The 23,542-nt window shown below is 38.8% G+C and overlaps 1 protein-coding gene across 2 annotated transcripts; it reads right to left on the bottom strand.

Annotated features, from left to right (window-relative positions):
- Positions 1 to 779: 779 nt before the first annotated feature.
- CNOT7 (CCR4-NOT transcription complex subunit 7) lies at positions 780 to 23,519 on the bottom strand. Of its 2 annotated transcripts, none has more exons than XM_056490871.1 (7): positions 23,319 to 23,519; positions 22,508 to 22,715; positions 22,075 to 22,268; positions 18,879 to 19,040; positions 13,154 to 13,298; positions 5,243 to 5,353; positions 780 to 2,484 (listed from the first exon to the last, which is right to left on the bottom strand). In XM_056490871.1, the coding sequence occupies exons 2-7, from the start codon at positions 22,622 to 22,624 to the stop codon at positions 2,356 to 2,358; spliced, it is 858 nt and encodes a 285-aa protein (XP_056346846.1). In that variant the 5' UTR covers positions 22,625 to 22,715; positions 23,319 to 23,519; the 3' UTR covers positions 780 to 2,355. The 2 variants fall into 2 exon arrangements, with proteins under 2 accessions (XP_056346846.1, XP_056346847.1); XM_056490872.1 differs by lacking the exon at positions 23,319 to 23,519 and adding an exon at positions 23,097 to 23,276.
- Positions 23,520 to 23,542: the final 23 nt, after the last annotated feature.

The raw sequence follows: 23,542 nt of genomic DNA, 5'->3' as shown, positions 1-23,542 counted from the left end.
AAGAAAACTCCAGACTAGAATTGTTTGAAGTCAAATACTGGTCTAGTAGAAGGTGTCCCTCTCCACAGCACGGGGGTTGGAATTAGATTATCTTTGAGGTTCCTTTCAACACTAACCATTCTATGATAGGAAGCAAAGAAAAGCACAGCACAGCACATGGGATACTCAGCAGTGACTTCAAAAGCACATTCCCATCGGCACTAGAACTTTTACTGTAGGCACACATTCAGAAGGCTCTAAAAACTTCCTTTGATCCTCGATTAAAAACCTACTTCAAAACAAAAACCCATTAAAGTCCTTCGAAGAGTCATTCTGCTCAAGTTAACCAGATAGCTGCATCCATATGCTTTAGGCAAAGCTACTACTTTAAAGCAAACGCATCAAACTTCAGGGCTTCATTCCACGTCTGTGAAAACTTTCCCTGGAGGCCACAGCAAGAAGTCATCCTGCTTTCACTATCACTATCTTAAAGCCAAAGACAACTGAAGTTAAAACAAGTCACCATCAACTAATGCATAACGGTATAAAAATACTAATGGGATTAGGATGTCTCAGAAGTAAACTGTAATCACAACTATTCCAACTCAGAACAGCAAGAATACAGTGACTGGAAACCCACGAACACAATTCTGCTCTGAATGTGAAATCAGTCAGGGAGCAGCGAGTTAGATCCCTCTGCATCAGCATGTAGGACAGAACGATCATACCTAACAAAACAGAGCTGAACTGACTAATTAATCACATTCCAGGAAAAATTTTGCAACAAAACCACCAGTCTGTTGTTATGTAAGAAAACATTTCTTAGGCCTTTATTTACAAAAGCTTTAAAAACAAATACCCTCTGTTATGCAAATTACTTGTTTAAAAAGGACCGCCCAGTTTACATCATCATAATTCAATGAGAAAAAGGTGTTTGATTTTTTTGCTTTAAAGTACAAGATAAAACAGTAATTGGTGAACATTTGGAGATTTTTCTGCTATTGATTTCCGTGTCAAACACACGTACGCGCGCACACGCACAGACACACAATGTCATGCATTCCATCATTCCAGGCTAGTATTTAGCTATTCAATACCAAAAACCCTTCCTGCACAACTGCTCTGTGTACATGCTATGCAGAGTTAAGAACATACTTTAGGGTCCTTGAAAACAATATATCTAAAATATATTGTAAGATATACTCAAAAATAAACTAGCATTACACTCCTCAGGTAACTTTATTAGCTTGAAGTTATTTATATTTTGTTGTCTTACAACAAATATCTGTAACATCTGTCGTAACAACTACAAAAAAGCATGATTTAATTGTCCTTCTAATTCAATAATTCATTTAAATAGCTTTTTTTCAGATCTTTGGGGTTTATCTTCAACTAAACTGACTTACAAAAATCATGAAATCAAGTACATAATAAATATGACTTCATAAAAAATATCTGAGGTGTACATTACTTGGATAAAAGCCATGAGGTTAATCAAGGGAAATGTGCCATTACAAGACTCCTACTTTTCCATTATCCTTCAACTCTCAGCTTAATGGCAAAAAGGCTAAATTCATAGCTGTTCTTTTCCTGAAGGGTGTAAAGCTGTTTTTTCAAGCCTCTTTCCCCCATCAAAGAGCCGTTTTAAAGCAGCAGGCCAACTAGCAGTTGACATGTGCAGGATGTGTTGGAAGATGACCAAACACTAGTAAAGTAAGAGCAATTACTATGATTTCAGTAGTTTGTTTTGCTTTAACAAACAGATTATGCAGCAAATAAGACCCGTTGTGTGGGTTGAGATACCAAGGAAATACAGCTTGAAGCTGCTGAACTTGGCAGATGATTGTTTTCTAGCTGAGGGCAAAAGAAAAAACCGAAACAATCTTCAAATAAAACAGAGGATCTGAGTCAGAGTCGCTCTCTAAAGTGCAAATTTGATGGTCCACAATCTTGAATAGCTAAAACGCCTGCATACTGGAAAGAACAGACATGAAGGGGGAAGTTAGTTATAATCAGAGCCAATTAATTTAGAGAAGGGAGGGGAAAGACAAAAAACTGGAAGAACGATGTAGGCAAGTTTACCAGAATATTCATTATCATTCAACTTTCCCCTTCTCTCTGCCACACTGATCCTATACATACTTCTTTACAAATGGGCTTGCTAAGAGGCCAAAATGTAACCCAGAAAATTTCACGTATCAATATTAAGATCAAAATCTGTGATAGGAACAGTCAAGTTTAGTACATAGAAAGGCAGAAAAGAAAGTGTGCTGAGAAAAGGGGGGGAAAAAAGCCTTAATTGTCCAAGGGGTTCAATCGGAGATAAAACCTATATACAAGCATGTGGAGGTCAAAAAGACGGCCTTTCATTTCATGTCATGACTGTTTGTTGGCTTCTTCTTCATAAGCATTTCCTGTGCCATTTTGTACATAAGATGAGCCAGAACCAAGACCATATAAGTGGCCACAATATTTGGCATCGTCAATGTGATCTTCAAAGAACATCTAAAAAGTTAAAAGAGAGACATGAATTATTGCAAAAAGAAAAGGTTCAGTTTAACAGAACTGTAGAAAGGCTTCAAAATTTTTAAGCTTTTTAAATAAGATATCAAATCCCAAGGTGCAAAAGATTATATAATTGGTATAATAAAACACTTAATCTCAACACATTATCACAATGTGTTATATGACACAGATATTTAAATCTGTCAAGAAATACAATCAGTCTTCCTGTGCACTTCTCCCAGTTAAATGGCCAAATGCAATGTTTTCACAATTTTGTACTATTAGTCACTGCTTACATATCTGCAAGAGCAACAAAGGTATTTCTCTATCTGCTTTCTATGGTGCTTCTTACAGGCACATGCTTAGCATCTATCATCAGTGCCCATTCCCTTACCTCTCCTCAGCATGGAGTTTCCACCATACTCTGTCTCGGAATAAAGATGTCCTGATTTATATTATATAGGTTTGGGGGTGGGGAGCATGAGCACAAAACTCATTACAGAGTTTAGAGAAATGCAGAAAGATGCATTTTCAGCTTCTCACCGAAGGAGACTTCATTTAATGAGGAACAGTAAAATTTTGTACCAAGACTGCATTTACACATTGCAAGTCTAAATTGCAAATGGAACCTTTCAGTGGAAGACAAAAAGTCCACGATATTCTGATACTCTGCCTTTCAGACTTGGGTTTTCAAGCACAAAATCACAAATTATCTTGCAAAAATAAGACATACACATACACAAATATTTTTCACCCAAAAACCTTCACAGCAATCCTGGACACACCAGTGGTTCACATTCTGAGTCATCATCAATATCAGAAATCTATGACAGGCAAAAGTATGCAGGAACAGGATGGATGCAATACACAATCTAAACATGGAGGCCTGTATATACCACACAGCTCAAAACTTCCTTCAAGCTTTGCTTTTAGCAGGATGGAAAGTTCTGTACTGTAGGAATCAGGGACTTTAATTAAAAGTTTTACTGCCCCCAGCACCTCTTAATGAAATAAAAGAGGTAAGAAAAGCCCGAAATAACAACTCTACTCTCGTAATATCATTATTTAAATGTTCCTGATGGAAAGAAAATGATCAGTAACTTTTTTGGCTGGGACTCCAAGACCCAGCAAGCAAGTTGCATCTCCTTCACAGTAATTAGTAACAAAATTTTGTGCCTCAAACAGCACTGTAAAGTGATGTCTTTTTACTCAGAAATACATTTTTAAACACTGAAGTCTAATGAAAAGCTTTAAAAATCTACATTAAATCTATTATGTTATTATTATAATCTATTTCTCTCTGATTACTACTGTGTTCTTATTTAGAAATGCTGTATTGGCAGAGTATTTTTAAGTACTGGGGAAAAAAAGTCATTATAAGTCCATGTCTGTTGGCTTAATTAAGCAAGTTTGTTGCACTAAGAAACCCTCAGAGGTTTCTACTTCTGGTAAAAGCTTTCAGTAAATAAATTCAACCAGACAGTTTGCCACCTAACACAAACTGCATCTCATTAAAGAAACTATTACTCTAGAAAACTACCTTGAAAGGCAGTATCTTAAGCATGATTATCATATGCTTCTCTTTCTTTACTTTGGATTTTGCTTCAAATTCAAGAGTGGAAGTTTCACAATACCAGGCTGAGAGCAGGTAGCCACACTAGGCTTGGATCATACCAGAAACATAATCCTTTTTATTGCATCTGTAGCCCATGACCTGCTTGATAATTGCATTCCAGAAGAGGCAGAACAGAGTGCTAGGATGAGCAAACCAGCTTAAACCATCATTCTTTACTATTCAGCTGTCATGCCCCTAATATTTGTCACAATCCTGTGGTCATTTTCTCCTTCATACAAAAGAGTGGATTCCAGAAGGCAGACTTCAGCATGGAGTACTTAACATGATTAAACTATGAGCTTTGATAATGCCATCTGTTTTGACATGGTAAATGACGTTGAATTGCTGGAAGAATGCCATGTTCTGATGCACTGGCATTTGTTCAGTACAACTGCTTTCCAGAAGAGGCCTGTTTGACATTTGATTGTTCTGCAAATGCAAAATATCCTAATATTTTCTTGTTGTATTTCCTGTTATATGCAGACAAGTAGCAAGGAAATGTGACGCTTCTAAGATCTGACTGTCCTTGCTGTAAACCTATGATAAACTGTGCTTCACTCAATGGCAAGGAAAAAGAAATGCATGGAAATTCTCCAAAGCAGCCTGGAATCATTATTTAATATTATCTCTACCCTGAAAGTTTAGCTAGAAGTGGTTCATCAACACTCCTTCCCCACCTCCCAGCCTGCCACAAGCAACAGTACACACCAGGTGGATATTATACTGAGCAAAAGCTCTAAAAAAACAAACAAAAAAAAAAAATGGCTTGAGTACAGTCGCCCAGAAAGGAATCTGGCTTCAGCAGTTCATAAATCATTGCAGCAGCCACCTAAAAAATGGCACCCTGCAAAACAGTGAGGAAAAAACACCCAAAAACAAAACTTCACAAAAAAAAATCCAACAGTCAGGCCAAGACTGGAATTGGGAAGAAATATTCACAGCAGCAAAGCAAGGAACCAGTAAGGCTGGTTCACACTTACTCAGGTAAAAATACAGGTGGTCTCATTTTTGTCAAGAAAGGATTGACCCCTGAAGCCCTCCAGAGACCTCTTTAAAATACCACTGACTTAGAAGAATCAGCAATTCCATGTCACTAACACAGCACATTACTATCATGGAAATAAAAACAGTATGTCCACATACTTCTCTCATTTTGAAAAAGGCCATTCCTGTTAGTAAAGAATCGGATCCTGCCTGATGCTGTGGTCCTATCCTTTCCAGCTCTAACTGCTCAGCCACTTCTTGTAATCCACCCTGAAAAACAAAATAATTTTGTTAAATGCTGAAAAAAGTTAAATTAGAACATGGAACAGCTGTATTTGGGAAAATATGTTACAGAGGCTATACAAACTCAGGCATATTTTAATACCTGCACAGTGGCTGAAATAGACATTATACTAGATAAATGCATACCAGGACAATCAAACTTTGATACTAATAAAAAGTATTAGTATTCTCTGTAAGTACTGACTAAATAAAGCTGTATCTGCAACCAACAAAACTAGTACTCCTTATGTTCCAGCTTCTCCAGTAACCAGATGTCATTACTTAACAATTCCTTCAAGATGACCGTTGATATAATGCTTTAAAAGGACAGACTACAGAGAGGCTGTAGAGAATACACCAAAGCTGCAAATCTATCTTCTCTAAAAGGTAAAACTTCTTCAGTTTTGAAGGAAATCTTCTCAATAAGCATATGTGAAAAATTATCTCCTTAACTGCAAAGTCACTAAATAAACATCATTTTAGTGTCCTCTCCAAAACAGTAATAGCTTCCACATGTGACAGCAAAGCTGTCAAAATTTTGGTTTGGTTTTAGATAACACTGATCAGCTGAAGGACAGACATGTAATATTGTAACCACAATCTTTTAATGCTCTGAGCACATGATTGTACAGAGACTCTTTTTTTAATTCGTTAAGCTTTATAAAGCCACTGGCATAACTAAAGCACATGCACATTCTTAAAGATCTAGCAAGATTAACAAAAAACAATCTTTAGTACTGTTATAAGCATTGAAAGGCAAAAATGTTGCACAGAGGCAATGCTTTAAAATAAAGAATGTCTAGAGTTCACCTTCCCATGCACTCAATCTGTTTCAAGTACAGGAAGAAAAGCAAAAAGAGGCAAAAGCATAACAGTCAAAATTATAACTTATGGAGCTATAAAGGAATCCAAACTGAAAATCAGATCAAACATCATGAAAATTCCTGAGAATCTCATGGCAACATGTTTGGGTCCAGGTTTTTGTTTAAAAAGATGGAAGCTTCAAAAATAACAGTCTCAAATAACATCTACAAACTAACATGAAAACTAGAACTGCTCTTCCTAATTTTAGTCTGTCTTAAGCAGCAGAAAAATACCTAACAATACCACTCCCCTCCACCACACTACCCTGACCCAGAAGCAAGCCCTTCCCCCATGCCTAAAAAATGATGTGAGGTGTCCCAGAATAACCTCCATGTCCTAGCCACACCCCATCCTGGCTACTGCAAGAGTTCACCCAGTCCTGGCCAGAACCAGGACGTTATCCATTTCTTTTTCTATACTATGTCATGTCCAAATCTTTTAGCTTCCAACTACATACATATATTCACACACACAAGCACAGATATAATTTCTGTAGTCAATGGCCTTCCCTCTGAGATGTCTGTTAATTTAAATCCATTTCTGTAGGTTTTATTTATCCTAGATGTCTTCCAGGGCAGGAGGGCTGTCAGTTCATTGCAAGCTGCATCAGGAGCTCACGAGTGGTGTACATAGACCACTCCATACTCATTGGCCACTGTAGTTATGGCATACAGTGGCAGCAGCATTCAGCAACCATTATACAATTCAACACTACAAACTGTTCTTACCCAAAAATCAAATCCCCTTGCAGTACACATCATCATATTTCTCCATCCTTCTGTGGGGAATGTGTTCTCAGGTCCTTGAGTAAAAACAGTCTCACAGATGGGTTTGCCTTTGCTTAAGGCAGGACTCATTCAAACTGTCTTCCCTAACATGTTGCTCATATGCACAATGGGGATTTATCCCCTTCTATGGTATGTGGAGGTTTTGATTGGGCAAGGCAGCTCAGTTGGTGGAACCTCAGATGTTAACTAAGCAGATGGCCTCTGCTTAACATAGCATCCACTGTTAGAAGGTTCCAACACCCATTGCTTTCAATGTTTTTAACAGTCCACTGTACCATCTAATTTCCCCAGAAGCTGGTGCATGATAGGGAATATGATGCACCTACTTCATATCATGCTTTCTGGCCCAGGTGTCTACAAGGCTGTATCTGAAATCAGCACAGTCCACTTACTCCACATGCCATCAGTGGCATGATGTGTGCAAGGGACTTTCCCTTCAAACATCCAGACCAGCACTGGTAGTTGGGGCGCCAAAAGAAACTCTGTTTGGTGCCAGTCACTTCTGAGGCAGCTCCATATATGCCAGGATCTCTTCTTCAACTGGGACACAGCAGGCCTCAGATCCTTTGTACCCCAGCTCCAGAACCCAGAGGTCAGCCTCAAGTATCTCCAGGTACCTTCTGACAGAGGCTTCAGGAAGGCCATCCTCCCCAGCATGCAGAGCACATACATCACACCTTCTCTGGTGTGAAACACCAGACTGACCCAAGGGCTACTGGAAGAACAATCTCTCGTTTGATTTGTTCAAAAGCTTGTTGTTGTTCAGGACTTTAAATCATTTTTCTCACTTGATAAAAAAGACTGATAATTTGACTGTAATCTGAGATAAGCATCCTCCAAACTCCTACCTCCCCACTAGGAAAGCCTGTGTTCCTTTCTTGCTGGTTGGTGGGGAGCTAGCTGCTATGCTGTTGACCTAGAACCTAACAACATCTATCTTGCCAGCTTCCTCCTAAAAACTGAATACCCTGGGCAGATCCTTTGACCTAACTTTGCTTTATGGCAAAATCAGCCTTCAGGATGATCTGGTTTATTTTCTCCTCTTTCTCAAAAACCTCCTCTGCCATGTTCCCCCATGCAGTGATATCATCAAAGTACTGCAAGTCTTCTGGAGCCCCGCCCTTTTCCACTGCAGTCTGGATCAGTCCATGGAAAATGATGGGGCTTTGTTTCCCCTCCTGGGGCAGTTGGTCCCAGGTGTACTAGCTGCTCCTCCAGGTGAAGGCAAACTGTGGCCTGCACTCTGCTGCCACAGGAACGGAAAAAAATGCATTAGCAATATCAGTGGTGGTACTGAATTAGACTCCACTTCATACTGAAGTTCTAGTAAACCAGCATGGTGGTACATAGTGGTGGTGCAACTTCATTCAGGCCACAACAGTCCATTGTCAGTAGGCCACACAAAATTATTAAAGGGTGAGCAGGTCTTGCTGACCATTTCCTGGCTCTCCAGTTCACAAATCAGCTCATGGGTGGAGGCCACAGAGTACCCGGTTGGTGCTGAATTGTCTACAGTGCACTGTTGTGGTAGAGATTGGTACCTGTTGCTCTCTGACTCTCAGCAGTCCCAAAGCAGAAGGGTCCTCTGAGAAACCAGGCAAGTTATTCAGCTGTCTAATTTCCTCTGTCTCCAGCAGCTATCCCTAAAGCCCAACGATGCCCTTTTGGTCCTGCAGTAATCTATCCCAAGGACACACAGAGCCTCTGTGTATCTCAATAGCAGATACTCTGGTCCATACTGGTGGGGCATGGGACATCTCTCCAGTTTGCTTGAGTGTTTTGAATCTGTCTGCAGTCTTGGGACACTCTTTCCACAGCGGAGGAGAAGGTTGGTAAGGAGTAAAAGAGATGATCTTCGTATTACTGAAGTCTGTCACCTGGAGGACTGTTTTTTCTCCTTTTGATTGACATCAATGCCAACAAGTTGGTGAATGACAATGGTGTGTCCATACTACTTCTGCCACATGGATTGTGTATAATGGACACAATCTGGATCTTCTTGTTATTTGAATCCTTACAGATCACCTCTAGCACAACTAATTCTCTCAGGTACTAGACATCTTTCTCCATGGCATTGCATCTGCTTGGGCACACCACTGTATCATCCATGAGAAAATACCTTTCTCTCAGACTTGACAGGAGTTGCCTCCAGAGGCTAAGAGTTTCTGTCCTCTTCCCAAAACCCCATCAGGATAGGGACACCAGCTGCTTGGCTTCACTACCATCTAATTTCATACTGTGGGCCATGACATTGAGGTATCTGAGCAGCCAGCTCATCCAGGGCTTTCATGACTGGCAGCTGAAATCTTTTCACTTAGCTCACCCAGGGATAGGAATTTAGTGATTATCTCTGGTCCTGACTCTTCCTCCTATTGTGAGAGCTCCACCACTTCTTTATTCCTCACTATATAAACTGACTTGGTCTTGGATTTCTTCCTCTGTGTAGGTGTGATTGTTACTGACGTGAATTATTCTTCCAGTTTGGCTGCAGTTTGAGTGGTCACAGCACCTGTTGATCTGCTTTCCTTCTCTTCCTCTAAGGGTTCTGTCTAGCATTGGACTGTGTCCACTAATCAGTAAGCTGATTCTTTATGGAGTTGCCACAGCATTCTTCTTGCAAATATTCTGTCACTTTATCAAGGTCCTGTAGTGATACTCTCAAAACACTGGAAGAGAGAATTTTCAAAAAAAATGGCCCACGTTATCCCACATTCCATGCTACCTATGACTGCCCTCCCTCAGACAGATCTCTGATTAAACTTCCTAGAAATCTCTGTCCTGATTCTAGACATGGTGTAGACCACACTGAGGAGACGTAGCCAATATAGGAGCAAGAACATGTTTTCCTTAACATCCAAAGGAAATTCAAAATTCTCAAAAACTATTCTAACAGGCCTGAAGGAGAAAAAGGCAGTGAAAACATGGGGAAAGCTATCCTCCCCACAGACTACGTATGATTAGCAATGGACTCCCAGAGGTAGTGCCAAGGTAAGGGTAGGAGAGCAGCACTGAATATCCCAAATTATCCTCACTGCCTTTGATATTATAGTCAAACATGACCCCAGTTCATACAAACAACATACATCAGCAAAGCAATCCTAATCTGAAAAACAGAACCCTGATGGGCACATAGCATATATACAGAAACATATATGGGGTTGGGTACCACACTCACACAAGTAGACCAAGCAATATTGTGACCACTGGCTCTGAATCTAATAGGACAAATGCTTAGATGAAATTTGTTTCCATTCCACTCTGATCAGATCTCAGCCCTTCATGCCCCACACTGGGTGCTAATTAAGGCTGTCGTGGTTTAGGAATGGTATTCTCCAAGTTAGTATTTCCACTAAAAGCACTCCAAACTACACTGCCGCTCATTCCCTTCCCCTCTCCTGTGGCGGACTGGAAAGGAGAACTGAAGGCACAGAAAGTGAGGATCAAGAGTTAGAAATATGAACCACTTACTGGAAAACAGCAGTGAGATAAGAAAACAAATAGAAATAGCAACAATACTAATGATAGAGTGTGCAAGAAAAGAAACTACTGCTTACCTCCAGAAACACCAACAATAATACCTGATCACTCCCTCCACCACACCACCCTGACCTAGAAGCAAGCCCTTTCCCCAGGCCCAGAAAATGATGTGAGGTGTCACAGAGTAACTTCTATGTCCTAGCCGTGCCCCCTCCTGGCTACTGCAAAAATTCACCCTGTCCTGGATAGAACCAGAACAGAAAGTTATTAGACTATTATCTTTCAGGTAAGATTTTTGCACTCCAGACAGGTATCCTTCACTCTTGGAGGACAAATTCTTCCCAAATTTTCAGAATATTAACCTTCCAAGAAAAAGGCCACTGAATAATTTACATAATCACACAACCATGTTCAACAACAAATCTACTTCAAACTCTCATTTCACAGCACAGTCACAGAGCTTAATGTTCTGTACAAATCCCAAATAAAAAAAGTTTCCAATGAATTCTACCAATCTACATTACCTAGGATTGCCACTACTATCAGAAGGTTTGGAACTGTCTACATGCTTTTTAGAATGTAAGCATGAGTTTAACCAATAATAGATTAATATCTTAAGTCAACTCTCAATCTGCATGTCAGTAAAGTCATAATAACAGACTGTAAATTCACAGATCACTTAACTTCCACAAAAAAAGCATCAAACAGATTTCCAGTTCTGAAGCCTATTTCTCTTTCCAATGCCAAGAATCTTTTTTGGGTGTGTGGGGGCAGAGAGTGGGGGACCTACAGAAGATCAGTGACTATATCATACAAAAAATAACTTAGACAAGTCAATAAAAGACAACTGCACAGCTGTTCAATTCACTGCAATTTAATAAAGATCAAAAGTGACACACATTTGGAGACAGCACATGCATTTTTAGAGTCACAACACTAAATGTTTAGTAATTTGTTTCTTTAGTAATTTGTTTCAGGCAGCTTCTCTCAGTACAATTCAGGTCCACCATCATTTCATCACTGGTAAATTTGGAGGGGTAGGATAGTCCATTTCCCTTCCCCTGCTGTCACTATCAGATTGTAGGTTAGGTGAGTGGATCAAAATTTACTGCAGGAAAGCTAACCTGCATGTTCAGCTCTGAAAAAAAAAAAAAAATCACCCCTGTTCTCATGGTTTGCCAAAATAAGACCTGTGAAGGTTTTTCTTGTCTTCCAAAAAAATTTTAGTGTCTCTAACACAGGTTACACACAACTATACCTTAATTATGCCAGAAACTACAATACCCTCTTTCCCAAGCCCACAGGGAATGTCACCTCTGAACAGTGACACAGAACATCAATTTGTCACCTTTTCTATGTCACTAAATTTAGAATATACATTCTGTTCTTGCAAAGTGTGTCACCAGATAGGCACCAGATGCTCTACTTTGCTTCACTAGGAGTGAGAAAAAGAGGACCTTCTGGGGTAGGCTCTTCCCCACCCCTAATTTAAGACTCCCAAAGTTTAGGAGCATTTAATTTTTATTCCTGGCCTCTGTGGAGAAGTGTTTCTAAGATGTTCCCTAATACACAGCCACCTGCCCAGATGATTATACCAGTAACAATTGTATACGAACACAGGTAACTATATTTTTCTTGCTAACTCAAAGGGTGATCTACATTTTCAACATTAATTTGATTAACAAAGGATTCACACACTTCCCACAAAAGTAAGATACTACTCAAAGTGACTCATTTTGCTAGCTCATCTCAGAAAGAAACAGAAGTCTATAAATAGATGAGTAGTTCAGCATCATGAACTGGCAAGCCATTCCTTAGTTGGGATTTGCTGTTACTAAGGTGAGTGTTTTCTTCCTGCAGGTTTTCATTAAGAAATCCTAGAGAGTTAAATTACTTTCCATAAAAGCAACAAATCTTCAATTGCCTCAGATGATGAGGCACCTCAGCAGCAGTCCAGACTCTTTAACAGCTCTTTGGCAAGTAAAGCTGTTAACAGTGCCTTTAGTATCTTTCACTTGCTGTCTTCCCCTTCACACACTTAGCTCCAGCTCCCACTCATCCTCCAGTCCAATAAGGAATCCAAATTTTAGGCTTCATAGAGTAAGCCAATTAGTAGCCCTGCTGGCCCGATATGAGAGATGAGTTTCTAGTTCATTTTTTTTCCTAGAAGTCACATGTTGCCCTGAACATATGTTGCTGTTTATCTTTGCTTATGGGGCCATCTGAAACATTCTTCACTTCGTTTCTCTTCCCAAGACCTTTCCACATCATCTTCTTGCAAGTATCTCTGCCTAGATGACTGCAATCATTTAGTGGACTGCACAATGAGGAAATAAGAGTATATAAGACCCATCAATTCTTATGGCTAAGGAAATGAAGAATTAATTCCAAACATAGGTTTATCATCTATCAACAAAGTATTGTAAACACAATTTCAACATGATATTTTTAACTGGTAAGCAATTATGAAAACTGATTTGTGCTCTTGCCTGCTTCTAACAACGCCTTTAATATTAAATATATAAAGCTTGAGATAACAATGCTTAATATGCACCATCAAAGCAAAAGCAGACAATAAAAACAGAGAAAGTATTTTTAAGCATGATGTACTCTGTCTATAAATGCAGAATTTGTTCCAAACCATTAACAGATAACTTACCTTCAGATTTTTGCAACTCTTCATGAGATATTTTACATCATAGATGACAGGGAAAAACAATCGCAGTATCTCAAAGAAGTCCAGCTCTTCCTCAGGCAAATTGGAGTTTGTCAGGATCTTGATCAGATAGCCAAAGTCATATCCACTGCAAATTAATAACAAAAACAATATAAGCAAGTGACTTAGAAGCATCCTTCTCACTTCCAACATCAAGACTCCACTGCACATTGATAGGATATTCTGCTTAAATTCAATGCAATGCAACTTATGAAAAAAACCCTAAACTTCAATATAAATGGCCCCATTGCAGATTCCAGAGAAAACATTTTAATTTAGTCTGAATGAGGCCAAGTGAAGACGCAAAAAGATCTGCCTATAGGAGTTTCTCTAAATCCCGAAATAAGGTAGGGCTGCTGGGTCTTCATTTGATAAAAAGAACTTCCACCAGAAAGACTCCTAAGCTGGTTTCTTTCAGATAGAGTGGAGTTTCTCACTACAAACTGAGACAGATAGAGACTTCTACAGTTCTTGAAATCCAAAAGATTAATGAGTTTCCAGAGCCAATGCATGTTTATGCCTGGAGGAAAGTCTAACCCTCAGCAACAAAGAAGAGGAATTGTCTTTCAACTTTTCCAATTAAATCAGCACACAGACAAGTAAAAATTTTAATAGCTTGTAGACTATTACTCTTTCTGGAGGCAACGACAGACTAAGCTGGAAAAATTTTTGTGTGTACATGTAAGTCTGCAGGAGACAGCAAGACAACTGAGCAGTGCTCACTCGTTAGAAGAAATGGTAGTATTATGTGTATGAGGTAGAGAGAAGAGTTTGGGAAGGCTTCCTCCTCCATAACTCGATTGAATGGAGAGGACATAAAAATGAGGCATGGCAGTAATGGGGAAACTGTGTATTTTTACAAAGAGTTATGAAGAGGAAAGAAGAGGGTTAAGCACAGGAAAGACAGATGTCAGGAATTACTGCAGGACTGAACACCACAACAAAAAGCAGTGCTGACTAGTTATGCTTTTGCCTAGGAGGGCAGTGATTACAAACGAGATTAGTGATAAGCTGACCATGAAACTCCTCTATTCTGATCCCTTGTACTTGCAGAACTGCTTATGCACTAAACTGAATGGAGAAGCAATACTTTCTCTTCCATGTTATCAAGTTTGCATTGAACCAGATAATTTCAAAACACACAGCAGGGCTGCCACTACTGAAGGCTTTAGCAGTTTTGCTATTCAAGGAACTTCAGCATAAAGCTGAGGGATGATTCAAGTGAGCAAGCAGACAGCTAGCACAAACTCTGAATTTCTAGTTTAAGACTTTGTGTTCATTCTTGATTACACAAAGGTCATACCCAAAACCAAGAATTTTTCAATTTGGTAAATAATGGATAGGATCTTAAACTGCGAGATAAGCAGTAAAGAAGACAAATTGGTTAAAAAGCACAAGACCACTGATCCTGCAGATATTTAGGATCCACAAAGAGTGATGACTTCTAATGTAGGCTCAAGGCTTCAGCTTGCACACTCAATGTAAATAAGTTTACTTTTTGAACCTTTTGTATACAATAAGGTTATCTGTCATCTTTTTACTATGAGTTTCTAGACAGAGGACAGAAAAACCTTGAACATACTGGGGTAAATAGACTGTTTGCTTCAAGTCCATTAATGCAAGATATACAATAATTATAGACTATTGCCAATCTCCCATGGGGGTTTCCAGTGCTCTGAGCAGAAATTTCATGTTGAACAAATCCTGCACTGCATCTGGTACTTTGAAGCTGTGCTGGCTAGCCTCCAATCTCCACAGCAACAGCCACTGGCCAGGGAGCAAAGGAGCCAGAGATAAAGAAGGATTTCAGTTGACTCTTACAAAGTAAAAACGGTAGTAAACTTGGCAAAACAGTAGTTTGGAAGTCTAATTTTATTAGAACATTTGAGGGGGAAGAGAAGCAGTGGGAAAGCCCATATCAGCATAAAGCCCTCTACAGAAGAAAAGAAAAAAGCCACATTAGCAAAAAAGGCTGTTCAAAAAGACACAAAAAACACTGTTCAGGATTATGGAGACTTACTCCTTTAGAGTCTACAGTTTATTAACTCAGTGGATTTCTGACAATGATCGTCCTCAAGGCTCAAATATAACAGTCATATTAAAACTTCTAAAGTGAAAAAAACACTTGTGCTATTCCTCTTCAGAATTAAGCTTTTTTGACTTGTCTTCAAAAGAAAATGTATATAAATAAAATAATAAAAAACAGGTGCTCTCAAAACACTTCTAATTTCTTTAAAGAAGGAAGTACTTCAAGAAAAGTCAACATTCCTTTACTATTCATATTGAGAGTGAGCAAGCTATTACAAATACCAATTTTTACTGAGAATTACACACTTTTTTCACTTGGAGACCGTAGCAGATCCAAGCTTACAGACATAAAACCTGTCACTCCGAGATTAAAATAGATCCAGTAAAACAAATTTTGAGTGGCCACTGCTGAATGCTAAGAGAAGGCTAAGAAAGTCCACGGTGAGCAATTATGTAATTACCTGCTCATTAAAGAAGTTTGCTTCTAATCCTCTAACAGTGATTAGTGGCTGGTTTATACCCTGAAGCACACAGGCTTCCTTGCCTTAAAAAACATGCATCATTTCTAATATAATCACCTGGAATTTCTTAGCATAGCAAGCCACAATCCAAGGAGCTATATAATACAAGCACTCCCTCTTACAGGCATTTGTTTTGTTTTTTCACTGAACATGGATAGCTCTAGGCAACAAGACAAGAGTAAAGATCAAACATGCCCCTACTTCTTTCCCTTATCAAGAAAAAATTCAGACAGCCAATTAACAATGAATTCTACTCAAGCATCAAGCCTCTAAAATAAATCAAAACTTGCAAGAGCTGAGAAAGCTTTAGTTCATTTTATAACACTAACAGAAATAAGCCAACAGATTAAATTTTCCAAAAATCAGTTAGACACAAATGATTATTTAAACACATTAGCTTGGAACTTTGCAGCAGCCCAGCATCTGGGCTTTTGTTTTCAAAAAAGCATGTTTTCACAGACTCTCCAAGGGCAGACGAAGGAGGCTACATACAAGTGGACACTCAAAGCTTCAGCAGAGCAGACAATTGAACATCCACAATATCAGTATTTGAGCTGTTCCTTCCTAACTTGTTAGACCATCAAGCACTCACAGCTCTTTTGACTGTGATAAAAATCACAAACTCAGGGCTTCCCCTCCTCTCTCAATGACTCAAATACGTTTTAGCGTGAATACACGCAAGATTTGATGAAGTTGTCCATGAAACTGCAACACACAAGAATTGGTGACGGTGCAAATATTTCTTCACTCATATCTGACAGAGCAGTGCATCCACATAGACTTGCCAACATGTCAGGATGCCAAGGCAGCTACATCAAATGCAGAGATAAAAAGCACACAAAGAGAAGTATTTGAGAAGCAAAGAGCTTAGAAATGAGCTGCATAAAAGTTCAACGAAATCAAAGACTAGAAAATAAAAACCAAACCTTAACTTCATACTCTTGAGAAAGGAGTAATTCCCTTCTCCCACTTACTGTGGGACTCAAATTTTAAGAGTTAGTAGTAATTTAAGCATTTTAAGGAAACAGAGGCAACAGCAGTCAGCAACCACCAAGCACAGCTTTATCAGCTGTCAAAGAACTACTGCATGGAGATTCTAAGTGGAACAAATTTTTAACTGAGCATCCTGCTGCATATGTTTGCACTGATAGCCTATAATCACAATAAAAGATATATTGAGAAACAACTGTTCACTATTCTTTGTGGCACATTTTATATGACCCATGCTCATTTATAGTTTTGTGTAATTTTGGTTTCCTCAGAATTTAACCCATTTGCTCCAAGGCTTTGTGCTCAAGATAATATCAACAAGGTCTGAAAAAGCACAACAGCTTTAAACACTCTAATTAATCAGTGTTTGACAAATATTTGTTGCACAACTGTCTTAAGAGGACTTCTAAAGACACTGCCATTGAAATCCACAACAGAAACTCATTTTGGCACAGATGAAACTGGATTTCTATTAATAAAGCCATTTCAAAAACTCTTCATAAGCTGCACCAATAAAAAATGGCATTAATTTCACATGGCTTGAACTACACTTTGACCAGCCTATTAGCCAGGAATTACACACCCTAAATCTAATTATGCTCTAGAGAGAATCCCTAGTGTAGAAATTGCTCAGGTATACCTTACACTGGGCCCTTAGTCACCAGGCAATATTGGAAAAACACCAGTTTGAGGCTGAAGCTGTTTCTACATAGCATCCTCTACTGAGGCACCAGTGACATGCATAATCTGCCTCCCCTTCTCTTCAACCATCCAAGTCATATTATTGTAATCAAGTATAAATCACAAATATACACATAAGAGTTCATAATATGTTTAGGAAGCTGAAAAAACCTTAATACTAATTTGGCTTTTGTAGCTGTTTTGAAACAATATAAGGTGTTCTTATCAGAGTATTCTTCCCCAAGGTGCTACTCTAGAAGCAAGATAGTGAGAGTAAGATTATTTTAGAGTGGTATTGTGAGTTGAAACATCTGTTAAGTGGAAGATGGAAGTGATGACTGTGCTTAGAGGATCCTTCTTTAACTGCCTTTTCTTTTAAACCTTTCTGCTTTGGAAACTCAGCCTAACACTTGTTTCCACAAAAAAAATCTAAACCAGGACTTCTGCATCAATGTTATATGCACATTTCTACTATTGTTACACATTTCTTGCCAAAACGATTCTTATTTTTGAATTTGTTTATTGCTTAAATACTTCTCTAATTCCATGTGACTTTGTCTTTTCAAACTATTAATAATTATGAATAGAGATTTTTTTTCTAATTTAATCATTTACATACCACCCGCCAGTACAACATGAGAGATAAGCATGTTTTAGCTGAGACAAGTTTGTTTACAGCCTTGTTCATTCACTTTACATTGCTGACCTCCTTAGAAGTTAGCATTTAAAGACATCAACTCAAGGGCACTACATAGCAATAAGCCTTTAAAGACACTGCTGTTTACAAAAATTCTGGCATGTAGTTAGCTAAACAACAACTACTGTGTATGTTTTTAAAGTGTTAAATCTTATTAACACTGAAAAAATCTTTCGTACCATGACAGATTGATAGAGATTTAGCATTCACATTTCTATTTCTACTTGAGAGATTGACTCCTTTGATGGAATAAGCAGTAAAATATATGCATAAGGCTTATCAAGGATCTCCTTACAAACCAAGTAATTTTATCTGCCCAGATTAGCAGGAGATTTAAAAAAATTTAAGAGTGCTTTACAGACCTCGTCATTGATAATTCTCTCCCATTAATTAAACAATATTTTTTCAAAGATTGCTTAGGAATAGTTTGCTTTTAATAATGTTTCTGTTATTACTTGCACGTGTACAGCGCCACCTGCTGGTTTAGCAGCTTCGTGATTTTCACCACTACGATTTTCTTGTTACTGCATAAACACCAAAACTAAAAACACCAGTAAAACCCCTGTGCTCTCTATTCCTCCAATACAAAATAGTGTTTGAGGTATTGCAGCAGAAATATTTCCTCAATCTTACCAACAAAGATATGGGCTACATACACAGCACATAAACTCAGGAGACGTGAAATCCAAGCTCTAGAATTCAAACCTGGATCAGATGTTGAAAGCTCAAATACTTAACATGCAGAATTTACCTATGAAAGGAGAGCCACTTGACTCCTTCACACAATACAACTCCTGATGTCATGAGCAGTTCTGCAAAGTACTGTGTCTCAATTCCTTCCTCTTCGTGCTTTTTAAATTGGATACCAGATGTCGTCAACAGTTCAATAGAGTCCTGAGCATACATATCTTCTCTAAAAACAGAGAGGAAAAGTAAATTTCCAAAATCAACAAGCCTCAATGAAGCAACATTTCTTTTTTGTTATTCATTCCACAGACTTTACTAGTACGGAGCAGGAGCAATTTAATTTCATTCCAGGTTAATTACAAAACCAACCATTTTTCAAACATTTTTTACCCTTCATTATCATTTCACCATTCCCAGCACCTCCATTCTTGCCATCCTCATTTAAAAAAAAAATAAATAAATAAATAGTTCGTGCTCCTCTTCCAGTAACCTATAACCACTCTTTTGCAAACCTACACATGAAAGTGCATCTATAGAATTTATTTGGTAAAATACCTGTATAAATCACTTGAATTGTGACAAATTGAATGTAACAGTTGAGGCATTAACACATTACATTACAGAACTATGAGATATACACTCCAGATCCCAGTACTGAATTAGTTCTATAAATAATATTTCTCAGAAGTTTTTTGTGATTTAAACTTATGTTAATGTGTAGACGTGTTCACCAAAACTTGTGTCTCAATAAAATTGGAAATAGTGTACTTACTCCATCTAGTCAATCCTTAGAATTCAGGTATTCTAACTATTTCTTTCTAAACAACGTGTTTCAACTTTAAAGCCTATTTTGGACCTAAAATTTAAGTGGATGAAATAAAAATTACTCTATGATTTGTTTCATCCTTTTTACTTCTGTACTTATTCCCTTTAACGCTTTTTTTTTTTTTTTTTTTTTTTTTTTTTTTTTTTTTTTTGTGATGCCTAAAGGATTTCATGCTGCAATTCACTTTTTGGAGTTTATTTTCTCCTTCAAGTTTTATCTATATCATTACAGATCAAAACTGTTACTTTATCTGTTACAAAAACATAGAATGGTTAAACGAAGAAAAAAAATAATTCAAGCATGAATCTACTTAGAGAATGAAATTAATTTTACTGTTCACAACACACTAGTCCACAAGGTCTCTACAGTGTACAGCTTTAAATTTTAATAAAAACAATCAAAACAAAAAACCTAGACAAGACAAACAATATATCAAACTTGACTATTAGATTCAGTCAAAGACCTGTATTCCTTACTCCTAATAGCAAGTCATCATTCTTTAGAACACAGAGATACATGACCAAGATGTGTTACATCCTTTTTCCTCCCTCCTACACAGCTGCTCATTAGTTCTCCAGCTTTGAGGCATCAGCTTCTCAACACCTGTCTATCTCGTAACACATTAAAGAACCCATCCAAAACAAATGCACCATTTAACAAAAAGGAGGTTCCATTCTAGTTGCTGCTCTGTACTGATCAGGTGCATAATATGATTAGAGAATTAATTATGCTCTTTAAAAGCACATTAAAACAAGACCTGGCTGGAACCACACACATGAAAAAAAATACCTTCTAGGAACAACCAACAGCTGTTTTGCTTTAGGAGGAGAACACTTGGCACAGTGCCACTTCCCAAAAGGGTGTTTAAAAAACAGATTAAAATAAGTAAGTTTTCCATCCACTTAAAAAAAAAAAAAAAATTAATTCCTCAGAGTACTTACTGAGTTTATATTTTTCTATAACCCCCTTCCATCAACTAGTAACACGGTAATTTGGTGACTACCCAAATCTTGCCTTACTAAGCTGTCATTTCTGCAGCATCTGGCACAAATAGATGGAAAACTACTTCTAGTTTCAGTTGTTTGATATTGAGTAGACTTTTGAAGCTCAGAAAATAAATGAAGTGTAGCACAGGCCCTTCTTCAAAGATCAATTTCGGAAGTTACTAATTCACTGCTTTTTCTCCCATAATTAGTAGGATTAGTATATTCTTTTATTTAAGAAAATGGGCAACTTTCATCCAGCATTCATATGGCCAGGTAAAACATTAAATCTGCGCTTACTTTTCTTTCAAGAGACAATTCACACAAGACTAAATAGAACATGTCATTACTCAGATCAAACTGATTTATGACAATCCACAGCACTGCTTGTTTAAAAGAGTACAGAGATCAAGAGAGGCAGCAGCAGTTTTCCTCTTAAGAACACCAACTACTTTGAAAACAAGTCTTTTCATCTGCAGAAAAAAAATAAAGGTCTGCTCTCTAAAACTCCTTTGTAGACTGTGAATTTAACTCATGTATATGAAGTTGACCAGTTCTCAACTCGTAACACAACTGCCAAAAATCCCAAGGCTAAACACACTTAAACATGTGAGAAGTGTTTGTACTGATTCAATTCAACAGATAATCAACTTATGAAAATCAGACCAATTATATTTACTTCAGAAAAAATAAAATCAAGATACTAATAATTTTGTCGACCAGCAGCTAAAGTTATCATTAGAGCACCAGATAAGCATTTGATCCTTCTGAAAAAGTGAGGTTTATGCTTAAAAAGTTTTATCACTGATAAAAAAAAAATCACATTTTGAAATAAAGTTCACGGTATTATTCCAATATAGTAAAAGTCAGCTTGCTTTTTAACCAACACGTTAGATATATCTAATATATGTTATATATTTTTTAATATAATTATATTATATTAATTATAAGTTATACATATAAATTTATTTTATATAATCACTATAATTTATATATAAAATAATTCAGAACAAAAACATCTGACATACTTTTTTAGTCACTTCAGTAACTTTACTTTCTTTTTCTTCAAGTGTTGGTACATACCACTTAAAAGTATATAAAGAAACAATATGTGATTTCTGTAACAACTAGTAAGAGTTAAACTAAGTTAAGGCAGAAGCACTCTGCAATGCTAAACATGAAAACACAGAGCTAACTCTTGCACTATGGATAAAAAGCCTTCCACAATCTTTCCTTAAACTGCTAAACATTTTGGACCAAATTACCAACAGTAAGACAGACTGCACAGAAATTAGGGAAGAAAGCATGTTTGGTTGACAAAAGTTTTCCTTACATGAGTATTTATAGTATTCAAGTATTATAATCAGATAGATAACAAAGTTGCTACTGTATTTATACATTTTCAGTAAGTCAGAAACATACATTTAGCAGCAGAGAAATTGAATACTTACGTTAAGTTAAATTTAAAATTAAATTGCCAAGTTGAAGTTCCTGGAGGGTATTCTCCTTGCTCATTCATAAATGTCAGTCCTAGTTGAATTATTTTTAGCAAGTCGACATTGCAGCGTAAGAGTTGGTACTGATAGTCTGCGTTGCTTCTGAATTCTCCAATAGGCCTTGCAACTACTCCTGGAAATTCTGTGTCCTGCAAGAACAGAATTAAAACTTGAACATATGACAGCCATATAGACCTAGCCATATCATACCTGAAGAGTACTATGTACAAAATTAAATTTTAAAAGATTGAGATGTTCAAGCCACGTTACTTCGACATTAAGACTTCCTCATGCTTTCAAATTTAAAAGGATGAGCAAGTTTACTGACCTCAGTTGAAGTAATGATTTTTGCAGTAATTTGGTAGATAGACATCAAACACCTACTTACCATAGCAACGTAGTTATACTTTCGTATAACTTGACGAATTTTCTTCATCTCTTCATCCAAGTTACAAGCCCAAACTTCACAGATTCTTTGGCTATGGTCTACGGTAGCTGCTGGCATAGTGGGGGGCTTTAGAGACCATACATCAAAAGTTACACTTGACCGAGGATTGGTTTCATAAAGAGGACTTCAACTGTTTATTTTTTTTAGCCTACGAGAGAAAGAAAGCAAAGCATGAAAGTGTAAGTTTTTACTCTTGGTTAATCTGAAAAAAAACAAAAAAAAAACCCAACGCTTAAGCACCACAACCACGCTTTATCCTCGTAGATTCCATAAAACCAGGACAAGGTAGCCACCGAAACCACAAGAATTTCGGCTCGGCGAGCTCAGATTACCATCAGAAACTAAACCCCTGCAGTTTCGTTAGCGACTGTTTCCTGCGCAAGGGCGGCAAGGCGCACTGGTGACACAGACACCGGAGCCACCCGGCCCCCCAGGCGCTCCTGCCCCGCGGCTCGGAAGGGCGCGTTCCTGCCGATCCCTGGGCTGCGTGCAGCAGGGAACGACGCGGCACAGCAGAGTCACGCCATACCCGGGGGCACGGCGGGCGGCCTCCCGAGGCGGGAGCAGCTCCTCCAGCTCCCGAGGGCCGCGCTAACACGGCGAGCGGCGCGCGGACACCGACACACGGCCGGCCGGGTCCCCGCGCGCGCCACAGGCCCCGGGAGCGGCCGGAGGAGCCGCAGAGCCCGGGGGTCCCGCGGGGCTCGCGCCGGTGTCCCCGCCCGGTGCCCGCGGCGCCGCCCCCGCTCACCCCTCGCGCTCCGGCCGGGCCGCGGCGGGTCTGGGAAGCCCCGCGCGGCCCCCGCGAGCCGCAGGAAGCGCTGCTGCCCCCGGCGCCGCCGCCGCGCGCACAAAGCCATTACATCATCACCGCGCGCCGCGGCCTTTCCCCTCTCCGCTCTGGCCAATCGGCGGCCGCGCCGCCCGTGCCGCCACCCCTCCTCCGCGCGGGCGGCTGACGCGGCCCCGCCGGCG

This window comes from Oenanthe melanoleuca, chromosome 4 (assembly GCF_029582105.1).
Source record: "Oenanthe melanoleuca isolate GR-GAL-2019-014 chromosome 4, OMel1.0, whole genome shotgun sequence".
Taxonomy (NCBI): Eukaryota; Metazoa; Chordata; class Aves; order Passeriformes; family Muscicapidae; genus Oenanthe; species Oenanthe melanoleuca.
The sequence above is the reverse complement of the archived record's forward strand: the minus strand, read 5'-3'. Positions and strand labels throughout refer to the sequence as shown.

Excerpts from the sequence above, each read along its gene's own strand:
- CNOT7 (XM_056490871.1), bottom strand. The coding sequence starts at position 22,624 with ATGCCAGCAGCTACCGTAGACCATAGCCAAAGAATCTGTGAAGTTTGG. Across the intron at positions 22,269-22,507 it reads AGTATAACTACGTTGCTATG|GACACAGAATTTCCAGGAGT; the intron begins GTAAGTAGGTGT and ends CTGTTCTTGCAG. Across the intron at positions 19,041-22,074 it reads AATTTTAAATTTAACTTAAC|AGAAGATATGTATGCTCAGG; the intron begins GTAAGTATTCAA and ends CTCTGTTTTTAG.